The sequence below is a fragment of the Xiphophorus hellerii genome, chromosome 8, assembly GCF_003331165.1.
Source record: "Xiphophorus hellerii strain 12219 chromosome 8, Xiphophorus_hellerii-4.1, whole genome shotgun sequence".
NCBI lineage: Eukaryota > Metazoa > Chordata > Actinopteri > Cyprinodontiformes > Poeciliidae > Xiphophorus > Xiphophorus hellerii.
This window is the reverse complement of record NC_045679.1, coordinates 1,976,739-1,997,757: the sequence shown is the minus strand read 5'-3', so window position 1 is coordinate 1,997,757 and position 21,019 is coordinate 1,976,739. Positions and strand designations below refer to the sequence as shown.

The window sequence follows — 21,019 nt, the reverse complement described above, 5'->3', positions numbered from 1 at the left end:
GGATCGACCCATAAACAAGTGAGAACAAGACGACTAACTGTAAAAGATAAGAGTCAGTTTGTAGTTGTTGATATATTGATAGAAACATTTTGAGAGCATGCTGTGTGCAATGTCACGTTAAGAAGAACATAAAATTCATCCTTATGACTTTTTAAAAAAGTTTTTATTAGAACAGTTCCTTGACGTGGTTCACACATGAGTGTGCTTATGTTTTTCACAGAAATAGAATTTTCCAGCTAAACTCTCTGCAGTTCTGACTAGGACTGAAATGATTCCTTGAATAATTTGATTACCTCAATTGCTAAAAATCCTCAAGGAAAATTAATTTGCTTCAAAACTTCGTTAAATATATCGTAATAAATAATAATTGGACACAATATCCTTCACCAGTAGGTGGCAGTAAAGTCCTTTTAAATTAGTTGCCGTTGGTCTTAAGACATAAGAAGAAGAAGAGGTTGAACATTCCCAGGACTCCAGGCCAAGTGACAGTGAGCAAGGAGAAGAGGTTGAACTTTCACAGGACTCCGGTCTAAGTGATGGTAAGCAAGCAAGCACATTCCATTCATTTTGTATCTTAAGTTTCCACCATTGTTCCCTACTTAAAAAGGTTAAATCTATAATTGAAATGAAAGTAGTTAAAGAGCATTGCTCCAACTGAAACCATTTAGTATCTTTATCCAACCAGAGCCCTAAGCTGTGCTGCTCAATAATAACTCTTAAGATGTGGGAGGGCCAGGCCACCTGAGTCTTCAGAGGAACACAGAAGTTTAAGTCTCACTCAGACGTTTGTTTTGCCAGATGAATTTAGATATGAGTCTGTCCAACAGTTTAAAGGTGATGTTAGGAACTACCACCAGGAGAGAGTTAAAGAGGAAAAGTATCCATGGTAGCACATTCATCCTGATTGTTTCCACCCTGCCCATTACAGATAGTGGGAGAATCGGACATCTCTCCAAATCTTTTTTTAATTTGAGATAAAAGCTTGTTATAATTGGCATAACTGGGACAAGTTATCAGACATTTAAAGTTTTTTCTGTAATATTTACAGTATTCCAGTTTTCTGCTACAGATTGAAAAAATGTCAGAGCATTGATCAAATTTGAATCAAAACATTTCTGATTCTGGATCCATTTGTTGTGAAAACGGGGAAAGATTTCCTCAACACCAAACATCATTTTCACCTCCAGAGTCTGAATGTGACAGAAAAACAGCAAACAGAAGGAAACAACATTAAATGTGTTCATTTGAATTTCCCAGATAGTGGAGACCCTGGAAGAGTTTTATGAGAGGAAAATATATTTTCACTTAAAGCAGGAACAAACTGATGGATCAGAAAAAACTGTAGTTTTTCTAAAACTGCAGATTAAGATTATATCCTCTAGAGGGCGCCACATCTCTGCCTAAAGACTGATTCCAATAGGAACACCTGAGGAAAAAACAGGAAACAGTTGAGAGAAAAACTCACTGTGTAAACACCCTGAGGATGACCTCTGACTCCTGCATTCATTTCCGACTGAAATCAAACTAACACTGAACAAGGAGAACAGAGAGAGAACTGAGCAACTAGACACTGAAACAGAGACTGCTGCAGGAGGAAAAACAAGACAATCAAAGTGAAAGTAAGTTCAGAAAGTTTCTACAGGAGAGAAACTGACTTCCTGGTTTGACTTTCTGTCTGCTGTGGTTTCTGCTTCACTCTGAGACAAAATGGCTTCCAGATCAGACGATGATCTCTGCTGTCCGGTCTGTCTGGAAATATTTAAGGATCCGGTTCTTCTGTCATGTAGCCACAGCTTCTGTAAGGAGTGTCTGCAGAAATATTGGAGAGACAAACCAGGAAGAGAGTGTCCAGTTTGTACAAGGAGATCTTCAAGAGACCATCTACCTTTTAATCTGGCTCTGAAGAATCTCTGTGAGACTTTCTTACAGCAGAGAGAGCAGAGAGCTTCAGAGGATCTCTGCTCTCTGCACTCTGAGAAACTCAAACTCTTCTGTCTGGACCATCAGCAGCCAGTTTGTGTCATCTGCAGAGATTCAGAAAAACACACCAATCACAGAATCAGACCCATCGATGAAGCTGCTCAGCAACACAAGAAGAACCTTCAGGAAACTCTGGAGCCTTTAAAGAAGAAGCTGGAGCTCAGGAAGAAAGTTCAGGAGGAGTTTGATCAGACAGCAGAACACCTGAAGGTCCAGGCCCGACACACAGAGAGGCAGATTATGGAGCAGTTTAAGCAGCTTCATCAGTTTCTAGCAGAGGAAGAGGAGGCCAGGCTGGCTGCACTGAGGGAGGAAGAGGAGCAGAAGAGAGGGATGATGAAGGAGAAGATGGAGGCTCTGAGCAGAGAGATAGCAGCTCTTTCAGACACAGTCAGAGCCACAGAGGAGGAGCTGAGAGCTGAAGACGTCTCATTCCTGCACAACTACAAGGCTGCAGTGGAAAGAGTCCAGCGCTGCCCCCTGCTGGAGGATCCACAGCTGCCCTCAGGAGCTCTGATAGACCAGGCCAAACATCTGGGCAACCTGGTCTTCAACATCTGGAGCAACATGGAGAACATGGTGACCTACACTCCTCTGGTTCTGGACCCAAACACGGCTGGTTCAGAACTCCATCTGTCTGAAGATCTGACCAGGATTAGAATAGGAGAGAAACAGCAGCTTCCTGATAATCCAGAGAGATTTGATTTATGGTGGTCTGTTGTGAGTTCTGATGGTTTTAACTCAGGGACCCACAGCTGGGATGTTGATGTTGGAGACAGTAAAGACTGGAGACTTGGTGTGTTAGAAGAGTCTGTTCAGAGGAAAGGAGACATAAAGTCTGGATGGTTGTTTATATTTTTCTCTTCAGATAATTACTCAGTATTTTCTCCATCAGCTCCTTCCACTCGTCTCTCAGTCCGGAATCTCCAGAGGATCAGAGTGAATCTGGACTGGGACAGAGGAAAGCTGTCCTTCTCTGATCTGGATACTAACACACACATACACACCTTCACACACACCTTCACTCACAAGATGTTTCCATACTTCTCCACTAATAAAACATTTAAGATCGTACCGATGAAAATCTCAGTGATCAAGCAGCAGCTCTGATGATCTCAGCATGAAGATCACAAAGTCCAAATAAAAACTTATTGATCAGATTGAAACTGTGAGTTTTAAAGAGGAAACTGGAGATGATCTGATCATCTGGAGATTCTTCATCTCTGACTTTCCAACTATTGTTTCCATTTTAGCAGAAATTAATGTCAATATGTTGAATTGAATGCTGTCTATTTGTAGCTGCTTAGTGATAAAACTGAACTACTGAATGAATCTGAAATGACCTTTTCAGTTACTTCTAAGTTTTTATTTGTGTTGCTTTGACTATTTCCCTGATCAATGCTGTGTTTAAACTTTCTATCATCACTTTTATTATTCAGTAAATACCAGAAAATACTGTGATAATAATCTAAGTCCATGTTGTCCATCATTAATAACAGGAGATTTTAATCTGGTCTAGAGACTTTCTGTTCAGTTCAGTTCCAAACACTTTGGTTCATCAGACCTTCATAATTAAGAGATTATCATCCAGTTTGTTACTATAAAGATTTCAGAACAATGATAAACTCTACATGATGTTTGTGAAGCACCAAAAACTGAATATTGTTGCAGGAGGGCAGCGTTAATCTTTCATTTCTGATTCTTTAGTCTGAGTTTAGTTTTGGTTTTGAAACAAAACAGAGGAAGAAGTTTTGGACTTTTCATCTCTGTATAATTTGTTTTCCATTTTTAGGGAGATGATGTATGAAATAAGTGCAGAACTGTAATAAATGTTATTTCCATTCATTTCTTCTCTGAGGTTTTATTTTGGTTTCCATTTCCAGAACTTACTGTCATTTTTAGAGTGTCAGTTTGGATCCACAGTTTGAAAGTCAGAATGTGATGGAATCAATCAAATTAGCATCAAATCATTTCTGATTCATTCACTGTTGTGTCAAATAGTAGAACCTCCTCCAAACTCCAGTTTGTTTCTTCTGATGGTTTTAGTTTCATTTGAAGGCATTTGGTTCAGCCAGCAGGGGGCGCCGAGGCAAGCCCTTCATGTATCTTTCATGGTTCTGGGATCTTTTAAACATATCAGGCTTTTAAATCCTTTTCACATGTGAATCCTTCACTTATGGTCTAGTTAAAGTATAACTGCAATGCTTTGGTCTGATTCCTGGTTATTGTAGCTCCACAGACCCTCATCTTCCTGTTCTGAGGCCTTTTAGAGCAACTGGTTTGTAAATTTATTAGCTTGTTTTTTTTTCTTAATATTTACTGATTTATCTGGACATTTTTACTGTAAAAATGCAACAACTAAATTTTATTAGTTGAAATATTAATGGTTTTGGTTCATATAAAAAAAGAGTGAAAATATTTGAACATCTATCTGATCTACATGCTGATATTTGTCTCCAGATTCAATTTTATTCTTTAAAAATTTCTTTACAAAACTTTCTGTATTTTCAGAATCCCAAATAATAACAAATGGGACTTTAATACAGAATTAAATCAATCTATTGATAAGAAAACAAGATCTAATTATAGATCAAACCTGAAATCATCAGAAATAATTAAACATTATGTGAGTGAATTTGGCCTTAGTGAAAGCTGGACACTGTTACATCCAGTCTGCAAAGATTTTACTTTTTTCTCTTCTGTCCATCATTCATATTCATGGATTAATATGTTTCTAATAATCAATTCCCTCTTGGGAAACATAACAAAAACTGATGTACACTGGATTGTGATCAGTGGTCATTCGCCCATATCTATCTCTGGGAATGTAGAAGAACAGCCTCCCAAGTTCTCCAGTAGATGGCGCCTAAATCTACAACAAGAGTTTGATAAATATCTAAAAAAGTTTTGACGAGGGAATCAGAGAAAGCTGCAGTAAGAGGCAGAATCAGAGCATATGGAGCCATAAGAAAAGGGAGGAAAGTGAAAAATAAACTCGGCTAGAGACGGAAATTATTAGAGGAAATAAGCAACAGAACAATCTGAAGAGAAAATACGTCAGCTAAAATATGATCTAAATACACTTGTAAACAAGAGAGTACTTCACAGAATCCACTACAAACTCAAAGCCGGCATAAAATGGGTTTGGCTCAGTCTGAATTGGGCAGAACTTGTTCACAAAATACCTGTGATACATATTTTCATGCTTTATGGTTATGCAAACCCGTCCAACCAGTTTGGATCAGAGTAACTAGATTCCTGTCCAGTAGGCTTGGCTGTCTCATCCCATTATCACCTTCTCTTTGTTTACTGGGAGACGCCACCAACACCATTCATGATGTTCCAACACTAAACAACTACTTATAGCTTTAACCATTGCTAAGAAAACAATTCTTATGAGCTGGAGAACAAGGACCACCATCAGTGAGACACATTGGAAAAATCTACTCATTGAACACATTTCAATGGAAATAAAATAGATTTCATATGATTCTCATATTTACCTTAAATAACGTCATTTATGTATTATGACCATTGTCTCTGCCCTGTTTTGCTTTTCTCCTTTTTCAGCATCATTTTTCCTTCTCATTTCATGTAGTTTCTGTTTGCAATATAACAAATTCCACTCGGTAGAATTAATTGATCAATTTCATTAATTGATCCATCATGTCTGTATTTACCTGTCTTTCATAATTCATTGATGTTATTATTATTGCTAGTATTAATATTTTTTGTTGTTTTGTTTGTTTTTATTGCTCTACATACTGATAATGTTGTTCAGACCATTTTTGCTCACACTCTCATATACATTCATTTGCACACAGTTAATAAAACTCATTCTTTGCAACACAATAGCCTCTGTTTTCTTTTTGTTAGCTCCATGATTTTATTTTCCTTTCATTTATGTAATGTATCACACCATGTTTTCTATTTTGATATTAAATAAAGTTTTTAGAAAAAATCACACATGCATACAATTTTTCTCTCTCACACAAAATACTAAAATTTCACATATTCACTATTAAAATATATAATCTAAGAGTCGGAGTGAGGGTTAGAGCCCTTAGTGAACCTCTGAGCGCTTGAGGAGGGAGCGGTAGAGAACTGCTGGCCCAAATTAGCTTTCATAAATCGGATCAACCTTGAGCTAAACGCCACTTACTCCGCGGAGCGCCAAGATTTAATATCCAACCTGAAACTAACTTCACTGCAGTATCAACGCATGGCCATCTGATATCCAGATTATGCCCCGCCTCTTCTGGGACAACTCTCACACAGACACATACAAATCTCATTCATTCATTCACTCAATCATTCATTCATTCATTCATTCATTCATTCATTCATTCATTCATTCAGTCCAGTGTTAGTTCACACATACATTTTCCACCTATCATTCAGAATAGCATGTCTGTATGCTTTGTGTGTATGTGTGATATTTTAGTAGTGTATATGTGTAACTGGGTGGTGTATTAGTTGAAAACAGTGTTTACATGAAATGGCTGTAAATTCCCACCCGTTTCGGGCCCTTCAATGCATCTATGCCCCGTTTCTCCACCTTCACTTCCGGTTCACAGCATTGTCGGGTTCATTAGTGTATAAAGGCACCGGGTGAGCCCGACAGGCTAGGAGTGTCAGGTCCGTTGTTGTGTGCAGTTGGATCTCGGTTGGATGAGCGCTGGCGCCGTGCTGGTCGGGAAGCGGCACCAGGATTTGGATCATGGATATTTGTGCTGCTGGTCGGGTAAATTAGTGATGGGCAAATGAATCCTCATGAAGCTATGAAGCTTTCCAACCCTTTGCTTTGTAAAAAGGTTCATTACTCGATGCTTCATTCATCACTCACTAGTGACATCTGCTGGTGAAACTGGAACAGCCTTGTCACTCAGATCACACTAACAAAAATTAGTAAATGCAATATTGTCACAAAGTTTTCATCAAACTCATGTTCAGTAACAGGAGAATCAATTAAATCACATTAAATTGTCACATGTTTTAATATTAAAATGATTTGTAGCCAATCTAATCCTGGTTTATGTTGAACATCAGTGGTTGTGTTGGGTTTTATTTTATGTCATAGACTGATTTGACAATAGAGACATTTGATGTTTTAGTGTCTTGGGAGTGCAGTGCTTGTTGGGACATTCGCTTTTTCTTGGATTTCTAATTGGCTCTGATCCCTTATATTTAGCTATAAGTGAATTTTAGTCTTGCAACAGGATTAAATCTGTTTCTGCTGTGCAAGACTGATCAGACTACAAATAATAGTGGAAATTTCCAGAAGGTGAGAAATTGGGAGGCGGAGGGGTTGATTATTTTTATGTAAGAAGAATTTTATTGTGAGCGATCATCTCAAAGTTTTCCCAGATGTCAGAGATTTTCCTCTTGGCTCCTTTTCAGTCGAGTTTATTTGTGTGGCAGATTTCAGCAACAATGTAGTTCAAAGAGCTTTACATCATAAAATCACAACAATATAAAGTCATAAAAAACACCATAATCTACAATTGAGAAAACCAGTAACAAAAATTACATTTAGATGAGTTGCATCATTAATACACATAAATATGTTGATGTGTTTATATGTTTATTTTGGCCACTGAAGACAAATATTCTCCTCTGACCAAATGACCTACAGGAACCCATGAAGCAGCACGACTTATTGATGCGAGGCGTCGTTTGTTGCCAGTCTCTTGGTTTTCAGCAAGACGACAAGCATCGCAGCAGCGCTTCATCTGACACGCCCCCTTTTTACTGGGTACGCGCCTCAAGCCGGGCTTCAGGTGGCCCATCTCTAGGGTGGATGGATTCTTGATGTCACCTGTGGCTGGTTCTGTGTAACGTCAGCTCACTTTTTATATTGTTGCTACTGGTTTTTCTCACGTGATTTCTAATTGCTTTTCACTGCAGCGTCTGAATGTACCGTTTGTGTGGCTGATTAAGGTACCAGTTTTTCATTTTACCTTATATGGCTTTATTATTGTCCGCAGACACTTTATTGTCATGTTTGGGTATTACAGATGCTGCTGTTGCATATTATGCTCTCACCAAGGTGCATTTTTTAGATGCTCTCTGTTAATTTGTTAACAGGTCGTCCTCTAGAGTTGGAGTTGTAGCACAAGCACTACAGAACCAGAACCAGTTCATATTTTTATATTTTTCATTTTATGAATTAGCTGATTGGGCACAGCTTTATAGGACTGGGTTGACGCAATGTGAGATTTGCTTTTCTTTTGTTTAACTTTGTTTTGTGTCATTAATTTGCGTTGCTACTAATTTGGTTTGCAGTTGTTTGTGTTTAAGTCTCAGATTGCTTCTGGTGTTGTGCTGGGTTCCTGTGCTTTATTGGGTTTTAATTTAGAATAAGAAAGTATATTTTTAATATTGTAAAAGAATGCATAAATAAAATATATTTTGTATACTATTTCATCATTTTAAGCCAGACCTACCTGGGTACATTTAACTGGGAGACCCGAGGCTACTTGATGTTATTGAGAGGTCTACCAGTTGGCTTTAGGGCCACGTCCTCTGTCACGATCCGGGTTCTTCCCCCGTGTTACATATGTGCAATTTTAATATTTTATGTATACATGTGAGAAAGAAAAATTGTATGCGTATGTGACATTTTAATAGTATATATGTGCAATTTTAATATTTTGTGTGAATGTGAGTCTTCAGTATTGTGTGAGAGACAAAACATAGTTTTTGTCCTCATATTTGGCAGAACTGAACTCAGACTAAAAGTTCAGTTCTGCTGAACTTGAGGAAAAAAATGTCGGATTCACAAAACTGATTATCTGGAAGTCATGACCTTTTTAACAAGTTCAACAGCAAATGTGGTGACGTCATAACCAAGAAACATTAAATAAATATTCTGAAAATATCATTAAAAAACAATATAAAGGCATCTATGCAGCACCAGGAGAGTAAATTTAGATTTTTTGCACTTCTAGACACTCACAGTTATCAAAAAATGGATTTAAAGGCTGAAAAAGTGGATTATCATGAAATGTCCCTTTAATTAAGTAATTCATGACGATGTTAAGTTTTTATGTGTTTGCTGTAAATGTTATGTAACCTTTGTGTGATGCTAACAGTCTTGGCCTGGATTCTCGTGGAAAACAGATTTTTAATGTCGATGGTGTTTTCCTGACAAAATAAATACTAAATTAAGAAAAGATAAAAAGAGGTGAGGTCTTTAGCCATCATTTGTGACACATCAGTGAATAAAGACATTTAAGTTTTAATGTTAGTGGAGATCCTTAAAGAGTTTTATGAGAGGAAAAATATGATTTTAAATAAAGCAAGAAGAAACTATTTTATCTGAAAATGTTGAAGGTGTGGAGCGAGAAAAATGAACAAAGTCCAAACCTTGTTAAAGAGAAAGAACAAAACACAGCTTTATTTCACATCTGGACAGATGGAGAACTCAGAAGAGATCTAACTAGACAAAGGAATCACCTCTCTATATAAACTGTATACTGTCCTTCTCCCACAGACAGAGTGTCATCACCAACATCCCAAGGAGCTAATCAGATTAATACACACACAGAGAAAAATGCAACTTTCAGTTAAAAATGGGTTTCAGACAGAATATTCTGTGCCTAATAATAATCGCTGAGTCGTCGGTCTGGTCTGTCACTCTGCAAGGTATGAAAACTATTTACTGATCGCCTGTTGCTAAGCTTCTGACACACTGAGGCAAACTGTGGAGGCTAAAAAGAGGAACAATAACTTTATACAAACTGATTAAACATTGTAAGATTAATATTAAATAAACTTCTAATAAAAGTAAACACACTGTGAATAATTATTTTATTCCACAATAGTTTTTGTAAAGCTGCATGTTCACTGTAAATCCTCTAGAGGGCGCCACATCTCTGCCTCAAGACTGTAACTCCAACAGGAACTCTTAGAAAAAATGAACAGGAAACAGTTGAGAGAAAAACTCATAGAGCAGGGGTGTCCAAACTTTTTGCAAAGAGGGCCAGATTTGATAAAGTCAAGATGCCCGGGGGCCAATAGTTTGTTCGGACATTTTTTAACTACAAAAGTTTCATGCAAATACACACCGTTATAAAACAATTTTCATTGTCACAATTATCTTTATTTTTCAAATGACAAAATAACCAAATATAAGCCACTCAGGCAGATGAGAACAACTCTAAAAACACAAATTCTGCCTTTCATTCATATCTGGAGAGTCAGATAACATTGAACAAACTGTATGAAATACCTTAAATTTACATGAGTTTAAAAATATCTTTGCCTCAAGAACATTTTAAACAGGAGTTATAAGTAATGCAAAGTTGTCTGTTATTATTAAATCTTAAAACAAGTGAATTTTGCTCTTGTCATTTACAATATCTTTCAGAAAGTAATAGTTTGTATCACATGTACAGGTTCATAACCAAATCTTACTCAAGAGTTTAATAAAAATAAGTGCCATAAACCCAAGTGCATAAATGTTCTTTTGACTTTTCACTGCTGATAGTGACAGACGTTACCGTTCAAAACACTCAGTTTTATGTCCTCAACTCTCAGTGCCACACTGTTACTGCCAGGCAAACATTCGCAAATTCTTGCTTCTTCTCAGGGCAAATGTTCTCCACCATTTTCATAACACAGTTTTGATAAATGTACCTTCAGTAAAAGGTTTGCCATGTTTAGCTATTAACATTAACATCGTAGCTTGCTTTGGTGGTATTTTCTTTTGACTCAGGCCTAAAGAAATCGCTGTTGTGATGTCAGTGCAGCTTGGAGCTGCTTCAGTTTTTCAGCACGGTCACTTCCTGTTAGCTTGTTGTATGTGTTAGCATGTTTAGTCTGGTAGTGTCTCTTTACGTCAAAATCCTTAAACAAGGCAACCGTCTCATTACAAATTAGACAAGCATAATTGCCTTGATTTTCAGAAAAGAAGTATTGTAATTCCCATCTCTCTTGAAAGCGGCGGCCCTCACTGTAAACTTTCCTCGTTTTCTTTGCAGTGGCCATGGCAGAAATGAGTGGAGAGGGGTTCGCTGCACCGAGGCAGAGACTGATAGTATTAAAGTGGTGCTGCCACCATTTGGTGAAAGGAGGAATTACAGTTTCAAGTTTTATGATTTATTTATTCTGTTTCACAGTGCAGGCGGGCCATAAATAATACATTATAAGACCGAAGCTGCGGGCCGTATGAAATCTGACCGCGGGCCGTGATTGGCCCCCGGGCCGGACTTTGGACATGCCTGTCATAGAGTAAACACCCTGAGGAGGAAGTCTGACTCCTGCCTTCGTCTCCGACTGAAATCAAACTAACACTGAACAAGGAGAACAGAGAGAGAACTGAGCAACTAGACACTGAAACACAGACTGCTGCAGGAGGAAAAACAAGACAATCAAAGTGAAAGTAAGTTCAGAAAGTTTCTACAGGAGAGAAACTGACTTCCTGGTTTGACTTTCTGTCTGCTGTGATTTCAGCTTCACTCTGAGACAAAATGGCTTCCAGATCAGACGATGATCTCTGCTGTCCGGTCTGTCTGGAAATATTTAAGGATCCGGTTCTTCTGTCATGTAGCCACAGCTTCTGTAAGGAGTGTCTGCAGAAATATTGGAGAGAGAAACCAGGAAGAGAGTGTCCAGTTTGTAAAAGGAGATCTTCTAAAGATGAACCACTTCCTAATCTGGCTCTGAAGAATCTCTGTGAGTCTTTCTTACAGCAGAGAGAGCAGAGAGCTTCAGAGGATCTCTGCTCTCTGCACTCTGAGAAACTCAAACTCTTCTGTCTGGACCATCAGCAGCCAGTTTGTCTCGTCTGCAGAGATTCAGAAAAACACACCAATCACAGATTCAAACCCATCGATGAAGCTGCTCAGCAACACAAGAAGAAACTTCAGGAAACTCTGGAGCCTTTAAAGAAGAAGCTGGAGCTCAGGAAGAAAGTTCAGGAGGAGTTTGATCAGACAGCAGAAGACCTGAAGGTCCAGGCCCGACACACAGAGAGGCAGATTATGGAGCAGTTTAAGCAGCTTCATCAGTTTCTAGCAGAGGAAGAGGAGGCCAGGCTGGCTGCACTGAGGGAGGAAGAGGAGCAGAAGAGAGGGATGATGAAGGAGAAGATGGAGGCTCTGAGCAGAGAGATAGCAGCTCTTTCAGACACAGTCAGAGCCACAGAGGAGGAGCTGAGAGCTGAAGACGTCTCATTCCTGCACAACTACAAGGCTGCAGTGGAAAGAGTCCAGCGCTGCCCCCTGCTGGAGGATCCACAGCTGCCCTCAGGAGCTCTGATAGACCAGGCCAAACATCTGGGCAACCTGGCCTTCAACATCTGGAGCAACATGGAGGACATGGTGACCTACACTCCTCTGGTTCTGGACCCAAACACGGCTGGTCCAGATCTCCATCTGTATGAAGATCTGACCAGCTTTAGAATAGGAGAGGAACAGCAGCTTCCTGATAATCCAGAGAGATTTGATATTAACTGGCGCTGGTCTGTTCTGAGTTCTGATGGTTTTAACTCAGGGAACCACAGCTGGGATGTTGATGTTGGAGACAGTAAATACTGGGAACTTGGTGTGTTAGAAGAGTCTGTTCAGAGGAAGGGAGACATAAAGTCTGGATTGTTGGTTATATTTTTCTATTCAGGTAATTACTATGCACGTTCTCCACCAGCTCCTTTCACTCGTCTCTCAGTCCAGAAGAATTTCCAGAGGATCAGAGTGAATCTGGACTGGGACAGAGGAAAGCTGTCCTTCTCTGATCTGGATACTAACACACACATACACACCTTCACACACACCTTCACTCACAAGATGTTTCCGTTCTTCGCCACTACTAAAACATTAAAGATCGTACCGATGAAGATCTCAGTGATCAAGCAGCAGCTCTGATGATCTCAGCATGAAGATCACAAAGTCCAAATAAAAACTTATTGATCAGATTGAAACTGTGAGTTTTAAAGAGGAAACTGGAGATGATCTGATCATCTGGAGATTCTTCATCTCTGACTTTCCAACTATTGTTTCCATTCTAGCAGAAATTAATGTCAATATGTTGAATTGAATGCTGTCTATTTGTAGCTGCTTAGTGATAAAACTGAACTACTGAATGAATCTGAAATGACCTTTTCAGTTACTTCTAAGTTTTTATTTGTGTTGCTTTGACTATTTCCCTGATCAATGCTGTGTTTAAACTTTCTATCATCACTTTTATTATTCAGTAAATACCAGAAAATACTGTGATAATAATCTAAGTCCATGTTGTCCATCGTTAATAACAGGAGATTTTAATCTGGTCTAGAGACTTTCTGTTCAGTTCAGTTCCAAACACTTTGGTTCATCAGACCTTCATAATTAAGAGATTATTATCCAGTTTGTTACTATAAAGATTTCAGAACAATGATAAACTCTACATGATGTTTGTGAAGCAGCAAAAACTGAATATTGTTGCAGGAGGGCAGCGTTAATCTTTCATTTCTGATTCTTTAGTCTGAGTTTAGTTTTGGTTTTGAAACAAAACAGAGGAAGAAGTTTTGGACTTTTCATCTCTGTATAATTTGTTTTCCATTTTTAGGGAGATGATGTATGAAATAAGTGCAGAACTGTAATAAATGTTATTTCCATTCATTTCTTCTCTGAGGTTTTATTTTGGTTTCCATTTCCAGAACTTACTGTCATTTTTAGAGTCTCAGTTTGGATCCACAGTTTGAAAGTCAGAATGTGATGGAATCAATCAAATTAGCATCAAATCATTTCTGATTCATTCACTGTTGTGTCAAATAGTAGAACCTCCTCCAAACTCCAGTTTGTTTCTTTTGATGGTTTTAGTTTCATTTGAAGGCATTTGGTTCAGCCAGCAGGGGGCGCCGAGGCAAGCCCTTCATGTATCTTTCATGGTTCTGGGATCTTTTAAACATATCAGGCTTTTAAATCCTTTTCACATGTGAATCCTTCACTTATGGTCTAGTTAAAGTATAACTGCAATGCTTTGGTCTGATTCCTGGTTATTGTAGCTCCACAGACCCTCATCTTCCTGTTCTGAGGCCTTTTAGAGCAACTTGTTTGTAAATTCTTTGTTTTGTTGCAAAGTTGTATTAAATGTCCAGTAATGTTTCCTCTGATTGTGGCAGGTTAATTTCTATCTATTTTAATAATAATGGCCTTGTGGTCTGTAAGGATAGAAGGTTCTATCTCTGAGTCCATCACTTTATCTACAATATCCAAAGAAATCAGCCAAAAGTCAAAGTGAGACTGTTGAGATCTGTCCCTGTTCCTCCATGTTAAACATTGGAATCAAAATGTTTATTTCTCCATATATTGATCAGGTCCGTTCTATTACAGGAAGGTTCTAGACTGGATGCTGATCCGTTTCCTGGTGGCCGTCTGTCTGCTCTCTCGTCCATCAGGGTTAAAATGAATGAATGAAACTTTATTTCCAACATGATAGTAGTATAAAATCATGCACTAGAACAAGGAAGGCAAAAGACATATTTTTGTACCACAGTAATCTTAACATGCTGGAAAAGGAGCAGGAAGAAGAAAGAAACTGATGACCTCTGACCCCATAAACTCAGACAATATTTTCAGATGGACCCTCATTAATAAATCCAATCAAAACTAAAAATAAACTGGTTCATTAATTTTCCATTTTATCTGGGTTTACATATGTCTAAATATCCGGGGTGATTCTAGGATCTGCTTAGCCCCCAGCAGGGCTTATTTACATTTGTTCACAAACAAAATTAAGAGACATGTAGTTAGTAAAAAAAGAAAGAAAAATGTTCATTTTATTCAAACATATACCTATAAAGAGTCAAATCAGAGAAACTTTACATTTTTCCCAGAGGTGTATAAACTCAGTGTGAAACAGAATCAGACCACATCATACCTGCTAACATCTGCTAACATTAATGAGACACAAGCAGCTGTGGAGTCACACAGTCCTAGTGTGGAAATTAAAATAAAATCCACTTAAAAATATGCATTTCTAGTCATTTCAAAAACATTTTACTAAATGCATAGAATTAATAAACCTAAAACCAGTTTATCATCAAGGTAAAAGTTCAGGTTAAGGACTAGTGGAAACTAGTCCTTAACCTGAACTTTATTTGAAAATCATACTTAGAAATTGTATTACCCTTATTTTTATCTGAACCTTATGCTACTTGTAACCCACATAAAGTGGGTATGCCACTTTAAGAGAAGAGGTTAAGGAAGCTGGGTGGTCTGCCTGGCCAATGAGAAGTTTGGTTTCCAGAGCGTCTGGACCAATCAGGGTGCAGGCTGCCGTTGTGGATCCCGCCCTTCTCCCCCGGGTCTGCAGTACCGTTGGTTTTGCTCTAGAGATCCGACGCGGTGAGACTGCTGAGCGGGGCAGCGCCAGAGTATGTATCCCGACAGTTAAAAGTATTTTTTACGTGCTGTATTAACTGTATTGTGGATAAACTCTTTTGTAAATAGATTTTATGTTGATTGTCCAGCTTTTGTGCTGGAAATTATTTATTAAATGAATACAAACTGAACTTCAGTTTTTTACCGTTAGAGCCGTTAGGAATCGTTGGCTCTTTCTGGCAGTTATTTCAGCTTGTTCTTCGTAGATAAAAGGTAAAATTTAGGCTTTAACATAATTTTATTTTATTAAGTTTATATTATTTAGATCAAATATGCCTTGTTACATCGTTTAGTGCCCCACGCATCCGGATTGAGACCCACTATACGGTTGTCTGAAGTGTGTCGCACTGAGATCGGTGAGCATATTCGGAGCCTTTTATTTGTGTTTTTGTCGTTTGTTACATTGTTGTTAAAAAAATATCCGTTGTTTTAGTAACTAGGTAATGTTTTGTTACTGTGTTGGAAAGAAGGATTAAAGCTAGAACGGCTTGGTAAAGTCCTGTATTTCTGCTGGTCCTGTCTGTTGACAGGTCAGGTTTTTTTTTATACTGGATCATTCCTGAAGTGGATCCCTCCTTTGATATTGATGGCGAGCCTTCCCACCTGGACCTAAAGAGAGAACCAGATTTCGTCTATCCCATTTGGAGTCATGCTGCACCCTGCGGTGTGGTAGGAGAGCAACATACATCTTCACACACGGTTATGTGTGAAACCTACAACTGACATTCTCCATTATTATTGTTTTTTTTATTTATTGATTTTTGGACAATACTGTTTGGATTGTTTTATTTCGGACATTGTGACGCACAGCTGTGGTGGAAATTCTCCTGTGAATGAAGTTGAATCAAACCAAATTGGGATTAATTTGATTAATCTGCTGACTAATACAATTTGGAGTGCAGATTACCAGGGTGCACCCGAATTATTTGAAATTAAGAATTAGCACTTGGCCAAGTATTATTGTTATTTCTTTTTTTATTTTATTGTGTGTAATTTTATTTTCATAATTGTGTGTTTTGTGCAACTGTTAATTGTGTGTTTTCTGTCACTAAAACCAGTTCTTTAAATACACCCAACTGCCCTTGTGTGTCATTTAAACACTCCACTGTGCTCCGATAGCCGAACCTATTGGCCCATTTATCCAAAATATATGTAATACCCTTCTCTACTGTGTTACATACTGTTGGCCTTTTTTCTTTAAATATGAATGTTTGTCCATCTATAGAAAAGTACAAATTATGAGTCGGGTTTTACTGTTTCAGTTCACAGATCATGAAGTGGGTCTGTCATAGTTTCAGTACCAAACACCTTTCTGTTCACACAGAACCAGCCTGACATTCTGCACTGGTCTTTAGTTTGACCTTATTTAAGTGACTCCAGAGAGATTTGGGAAATTAATTACAAAACACAACAGTCACTAATCAAACTTTAAAAAAGACCAATAAGAGAAATTAACAAGGCTAAGGACCAGGATCAGACTAACACATTATTTATCCAAATATTTTACACACATACAATATTTTGTGCTGAAGTACAAAATACTCTTCAAATAAATAAAGCCAATACTGTACACAATTTCATTCATAAATATAAAAGTAATGCTGAATTAATTAAGTACTGCATTGCCCACTGCAAAACACCACTAAGCATAATATTTGGCATTGCAAATTGTCATCTGAATCAAAAGATGCTGATGATACAAGTATGACCCCTTATAGCTGGTTAAAAATTATTATACATATATAAAAAAATTCCCTTCTCACCCACCGCGGGTGGTTCTTATCCTCTGAGCTCGGGTCCTCTACCAGAGGCCTGGGAGCTTGAGGGTTCTGCGCAGTATCTTGGCTGTGCCAAGGACTGCACATTTCTGGACTGAGATGTCTGATGTTGTTCCTGGGATCTGTTGTAGCCATTGGTCCAGTTTGGGGGTGACTGCCCCGAGGGCCCCGATGACCACAGGCACCACTGTGGTCTTCACCTTCCAGGCCCTCTCCAGTTCCTCCCTGAGGCCCTGGTATTTCTCTAGTTTCTCGTGCTCCTTTTTCCTGATGTTGCAGTCGCTTGGTATTGCTACATCTACCACAACGGCTTTCCTCTGTTGTTTATCCACTACGACAATGTCTGGTTGGTTCGCCATTACCATTTTGTCTGTCTGGATCTGGAAGTCCCACAAGATCTTAGCTCTGGCGTTCTCCGCCACCTTTGGGGGTGTTTCCCACTTTGATCTCGGGGTTTCCAGTCCATATTCTGCACAGATGTTTCTGTACACTATGCCTGCAACTTGGTTATGTCGTTCCATGTACGCTTTCCCTGCCAGTATCTTGCACCCTGCTGTTATGTGCTGGACTGTCTCAGGGGCCTCCTTGCACAACCTACACCTTGGGTCTTGTCTGGTGTGGTAGATCTGGGCCTCTATTGCTCTGGTGTTTAGGGCCTGTTCCTGGGCGGCCAGGATGAGGGCCTCTGTGCTGTCCTTGAGTCCAGCTTTTTCCAGCCATTGGTAGGATTTACTGATATCAGCCACTTGGGTTATTTGCTGGTGGTGCATCCCATGTAGGGGCTTGTCCTCCCATGATGGTATCTCTGGCACCTCAACCTCCGTTCCCTGTTGTCTGAGACATTCACTGAGCACATTGTCTGTTGAGGCTTTGTCCCTGATGTATTTATGGATCTTAGTTGTTTCGTCCTGGACTGTGGTTCTCACACTCACTAGTCCTCTGCCTCCTTCCTTGCGGCTCGTGTACAGTCTCAGGGTGCTGGATTTGGGATGGAACCCTCCATGCATTGTTAGTAGTTTTCTAGTCTTAATATCCGTGGCTTTTATCTCCTCCTTTGGCCAGCTAATTATTCCAGCAGGGTATCTGATTACTGGTAGGGCATAGCTGTTTATCGCACGGATTTTGTTCTTGCCATTGAGCTGGCTTCTCAGGACTTGCCTTATTCGTTGGAGGTATTTAGCTGTGGCTAAATATATATATATATATATATATATATATATATATATATATATATATATATATATATATATATATATATATATATATATATATATATACAGTACAGACCAAAAGTTTGGACACACCTTTTAATTCAATGACTTTCGTTTATTTTCATGACTATTGACATTGTAGATTCACACTGAAGGCATCAAAACTATGAATAACACATGTGGAAATATGCACTAAACAAAAAAGTGTAAAACAACTGAAAATAGCCCTTATATTCTAGTTTCTTCAAAGTAGCAACCTTTTGCTGTGATTACTGCTTTGCACACACTCTGCATTTTCTTGATGAGCTTCAAGAGGTCGTCACCTGAAATGGTTTTCACTTCATAGGTCAACCTGCCCTGTCAGGTTAATAAGTGGGATTTATTGCCTTATAAATAGTCATGAAAATAAAGAAAACCCATTGAATTAGAAGGTGTGTCCAAAGTTTGGTCTGTACTGTATATATATATAAATATATATATCTAGATATATATATAGATAGATATCTAGAGATATCTATCTATCTATCTATCTATCTATCTATCTATCTATCTATCTATCTATCTATCTATCTATCTATCTATCTATCTATCTATCTATCTATCTATCTATCTATCTATCTATCTATCTATCTATCTATCTATCTTTATGTATATATATATAGATATGTATATCTATATATATTGTCAAGAAAATCCGAGCTCATCCCACTTCCCCATGCTGGAGATTTTAGTTTAACAGTAATAATAAATAAAGTTATCTTTAAAATGAATCACTCAAGTGACATCTAGGCCCAACAGTAGACTTAGGTGTCAATAAAATAAATCTGGTTGTGTGTGTTGTTTTTGTCTCATGCAAACTTTGCTTTAATTCTACTTTTTTCTATCTAATCATAAGAAATCATAGTCAGTCAGAGAGAGTCATTAAACAGGAAAAGCAGGTTTCCTGGAAAAAGAGGAAGTTTCCAGCCTGCAGATTTATAAAAATAGCTGAGACTATTCCTTATTTTAAAGCATGAAAGTTTAAAGAATGAAATCTAAACATTTTGAGTAATTTGATAAGATTCAAAGTAAAATACTTATATTAATATTGGTTTACTTGTAATAATACTTACACGTACATTTGTGAGAACACTTACAAGAAAAACAAGTAACTGTAATTTTGGTATCAAATAATTAGAATAATAGATTATTCTTGGTTTCTTTTCAGAAAAACATCTGTAATAACTCACATTAAGATTATAATAAGAGTAACTAATAAGTTTTGGTTATAAAATCATAAATGAATGCTAAATCAGAGAAGCTAAAGAAAATAAATGTGATATAAATGTGATTTTGACATTAAACTTGAAATGGTGTAAAAAGGTGTAACTGCAATTAAACCACTGATATGTTGGAGGTAGAGAGTAGGTGAAAGGTTGTGCATGCAAGGGACATATGAGGTTGAGCAACCCTGAGACATTAGCACAGACATCAGGACATAATGTCTGTAACAGTGATGGATGTGAGATCATCTGTCTGAGCAGACAGCCAATTAAACAAGCACAGCAACAGTGCTAGCCAATGCAAACGCACCAAAAGGGTGGATAAACCCTATAAAAGGTGGGTGCAAAAGAGGAACCTTTGGTTGGATCCTCCGGGCAGCTTCGAGCCAAGATCGAGATGGACAAAGAACTCTGCAGCTGAAGAAGAGCCGGGGCCACAGAGCCGAAGACTGTCCTGCTCATGGGGACCAACCCGTCAGCCCTGCAACCTGTGGCTTCACATCGCACTTCTCTCATCAGCTGGGTTCAGACCCCAAAGACAAAGATGAAGACAAAGACAAAGGCAAAGACAAAGAAGAAGAACTGGTGCCTTTTTTCCTGCCAGCACCAAGTCCTGTGTGACCTCACCATCCATGCGGAGAAGAAGCTCATCAGACCTACAGAGATCCCTGCCTTCGCTGATCAACTTCCTCCTCCTGCTGCAGCACCTTGTTCATCATCAGGCCAGGTCTGGGGTTCGAAACACCAAACTCCGTCCGTCTCTCTCAAAGGTTCCCTTTTTTAGTTCTCAGTGTCAGCAGTAGGGAAAGATAGACTAGATGATTGATTTTACTTATTTGATTATTTCTGCTACTGAATTAAGCTGTACTGACCCTTGACAAAATGCCTTACTAATAAAATATTTAGCATAAAGAAAATCTAAAAGATGTTGTGGACATTCAGTTAATGAGTCACCTTAAAGTTCTTTGATGGTTGTAAAATAGCTGTGATGTTTGATTCTGGAGAGGAAAAAGTTTAAAATGTTTTTAGGTTGCTGGTAGCCCAAATGTAAAACATCATCCTTGGGACTCGCCCGAGTCACTAAAACCTACCTGGTTCAATAACAAATGCAAGTTGTAAAATAGAGAAGGAGCGACCGTTAACAGGTGTGCTCTGTGAAACTAGTTGGCTGTAGGCTGCTCAGTCTGGCTAATTCACAGGGGGAAGAAGGGTGGGACACCTGGATGTAGGCCGTCAGATAACCAGGCGAAACAGAGTTTACTTCAGTTCTGGACAGGGTAAATCCCAGCAGATTTAGGAAACTCAATTAACCCGTTAGAAGGAGAGCTGGTAGCACATCTCCCCTCTCAGAAGAGGAAGCAGAGAGTGAGACAGTAGAGACAGAAGGGGAAGGGGGGGTTGTTGCGCAACAACAATATATATAT

The 21,019-nt window shown here is 38.6% G+C and overlaps 3 protein-coding genes across 5 annotated transcripts in view; all 3 read left to right on the top strand.

Annotated features, from left to right (window-relative positions):
• LOC116723912 (nuclear factor 7, brain-like) overlaps positions 1-21,019 on the top strand; it is a 153,432-nt gene that overhangs the window by 3,997 nt on the left and 128,416 nt on the right. The window contains exon 1 of one of the 2 annotated variants that reach the window (XM_032569140.1): positions 1,541-1,619. The exons of the other annotated variant lie outside the window; for it this stretch is intronic. The gene's annotated coding sequence lies outside the window, so the exon portion shown is untranslated. Of the gene's footprint in view, positions 1-1,540; positions 1,620-21,019 lie in introns of those variants that run through there. 2 annotated transcript variants of the gene reach the window in all.
• LOC116723908 (nuclear factor 7, ovary-like) lies at positions 1,507-13,580 on the top strand. 2 transcript variants are annotated; one of them, XM_032569134.1, is made up of 2 exons: positions 1,507-1,619; positions 11,437-13,580. In XM_032569134.1, the coding sequence occupies exon 2, from the start codon at positions 11,454-11,456 to the stop codon at positions 12,843-12,845; it is 1,392 nt and encodes a 463-aa protein (XP_032425025.1). In that variant the 5' UTR covers positions 1,507-1,619; positions 11,437-11,453; the 3' UTR covers positions 12,846-13,580. The 2 variants fall into 2 exon arrangements, with proteins under 2 accessions (XP_032425025.1, XP_032425024.1); XM_032569133.1 differs by lacking the exon at positions 1,507-1,619 and adding an exon at positions 11,216-11,365.
• LOC116723921 (nuclear factor 7, brain-like) lies at positions 1,537-3,484 on the top strand. Its single transcript, XM_032569151.1, has 2 exons — positions 1,537-1,619; positions 1,691-3,484. The coding sequence occupies exon 2, from the start codon at positions 1,708-1,710 to the stop codon at positions 3,088-3,090; it is 1,383 nt and encodes a 460-aa protein (XP_032425042.1). The 5' UTR covers positions 1,537-1,619; positions 1,691-1,707; the 3' UTR covers positions 3,091-3,484.

Coding starts and splice junctions, on each gene's coding strand:
- LOC116723921 (XM_032569151.1), top strand. CDS start 1,708: ATGGCTTCCAGATCAGACGATGATCTCTGCTGTCCGGTCTGTCTGGAA.
- LOC116723908 (XM_032569134.1), top strand. CDS start 11,454: ATGGCTTCCAGATCAGACGATGATCTCTGCTGTCCGGTCTGTCTGGAA.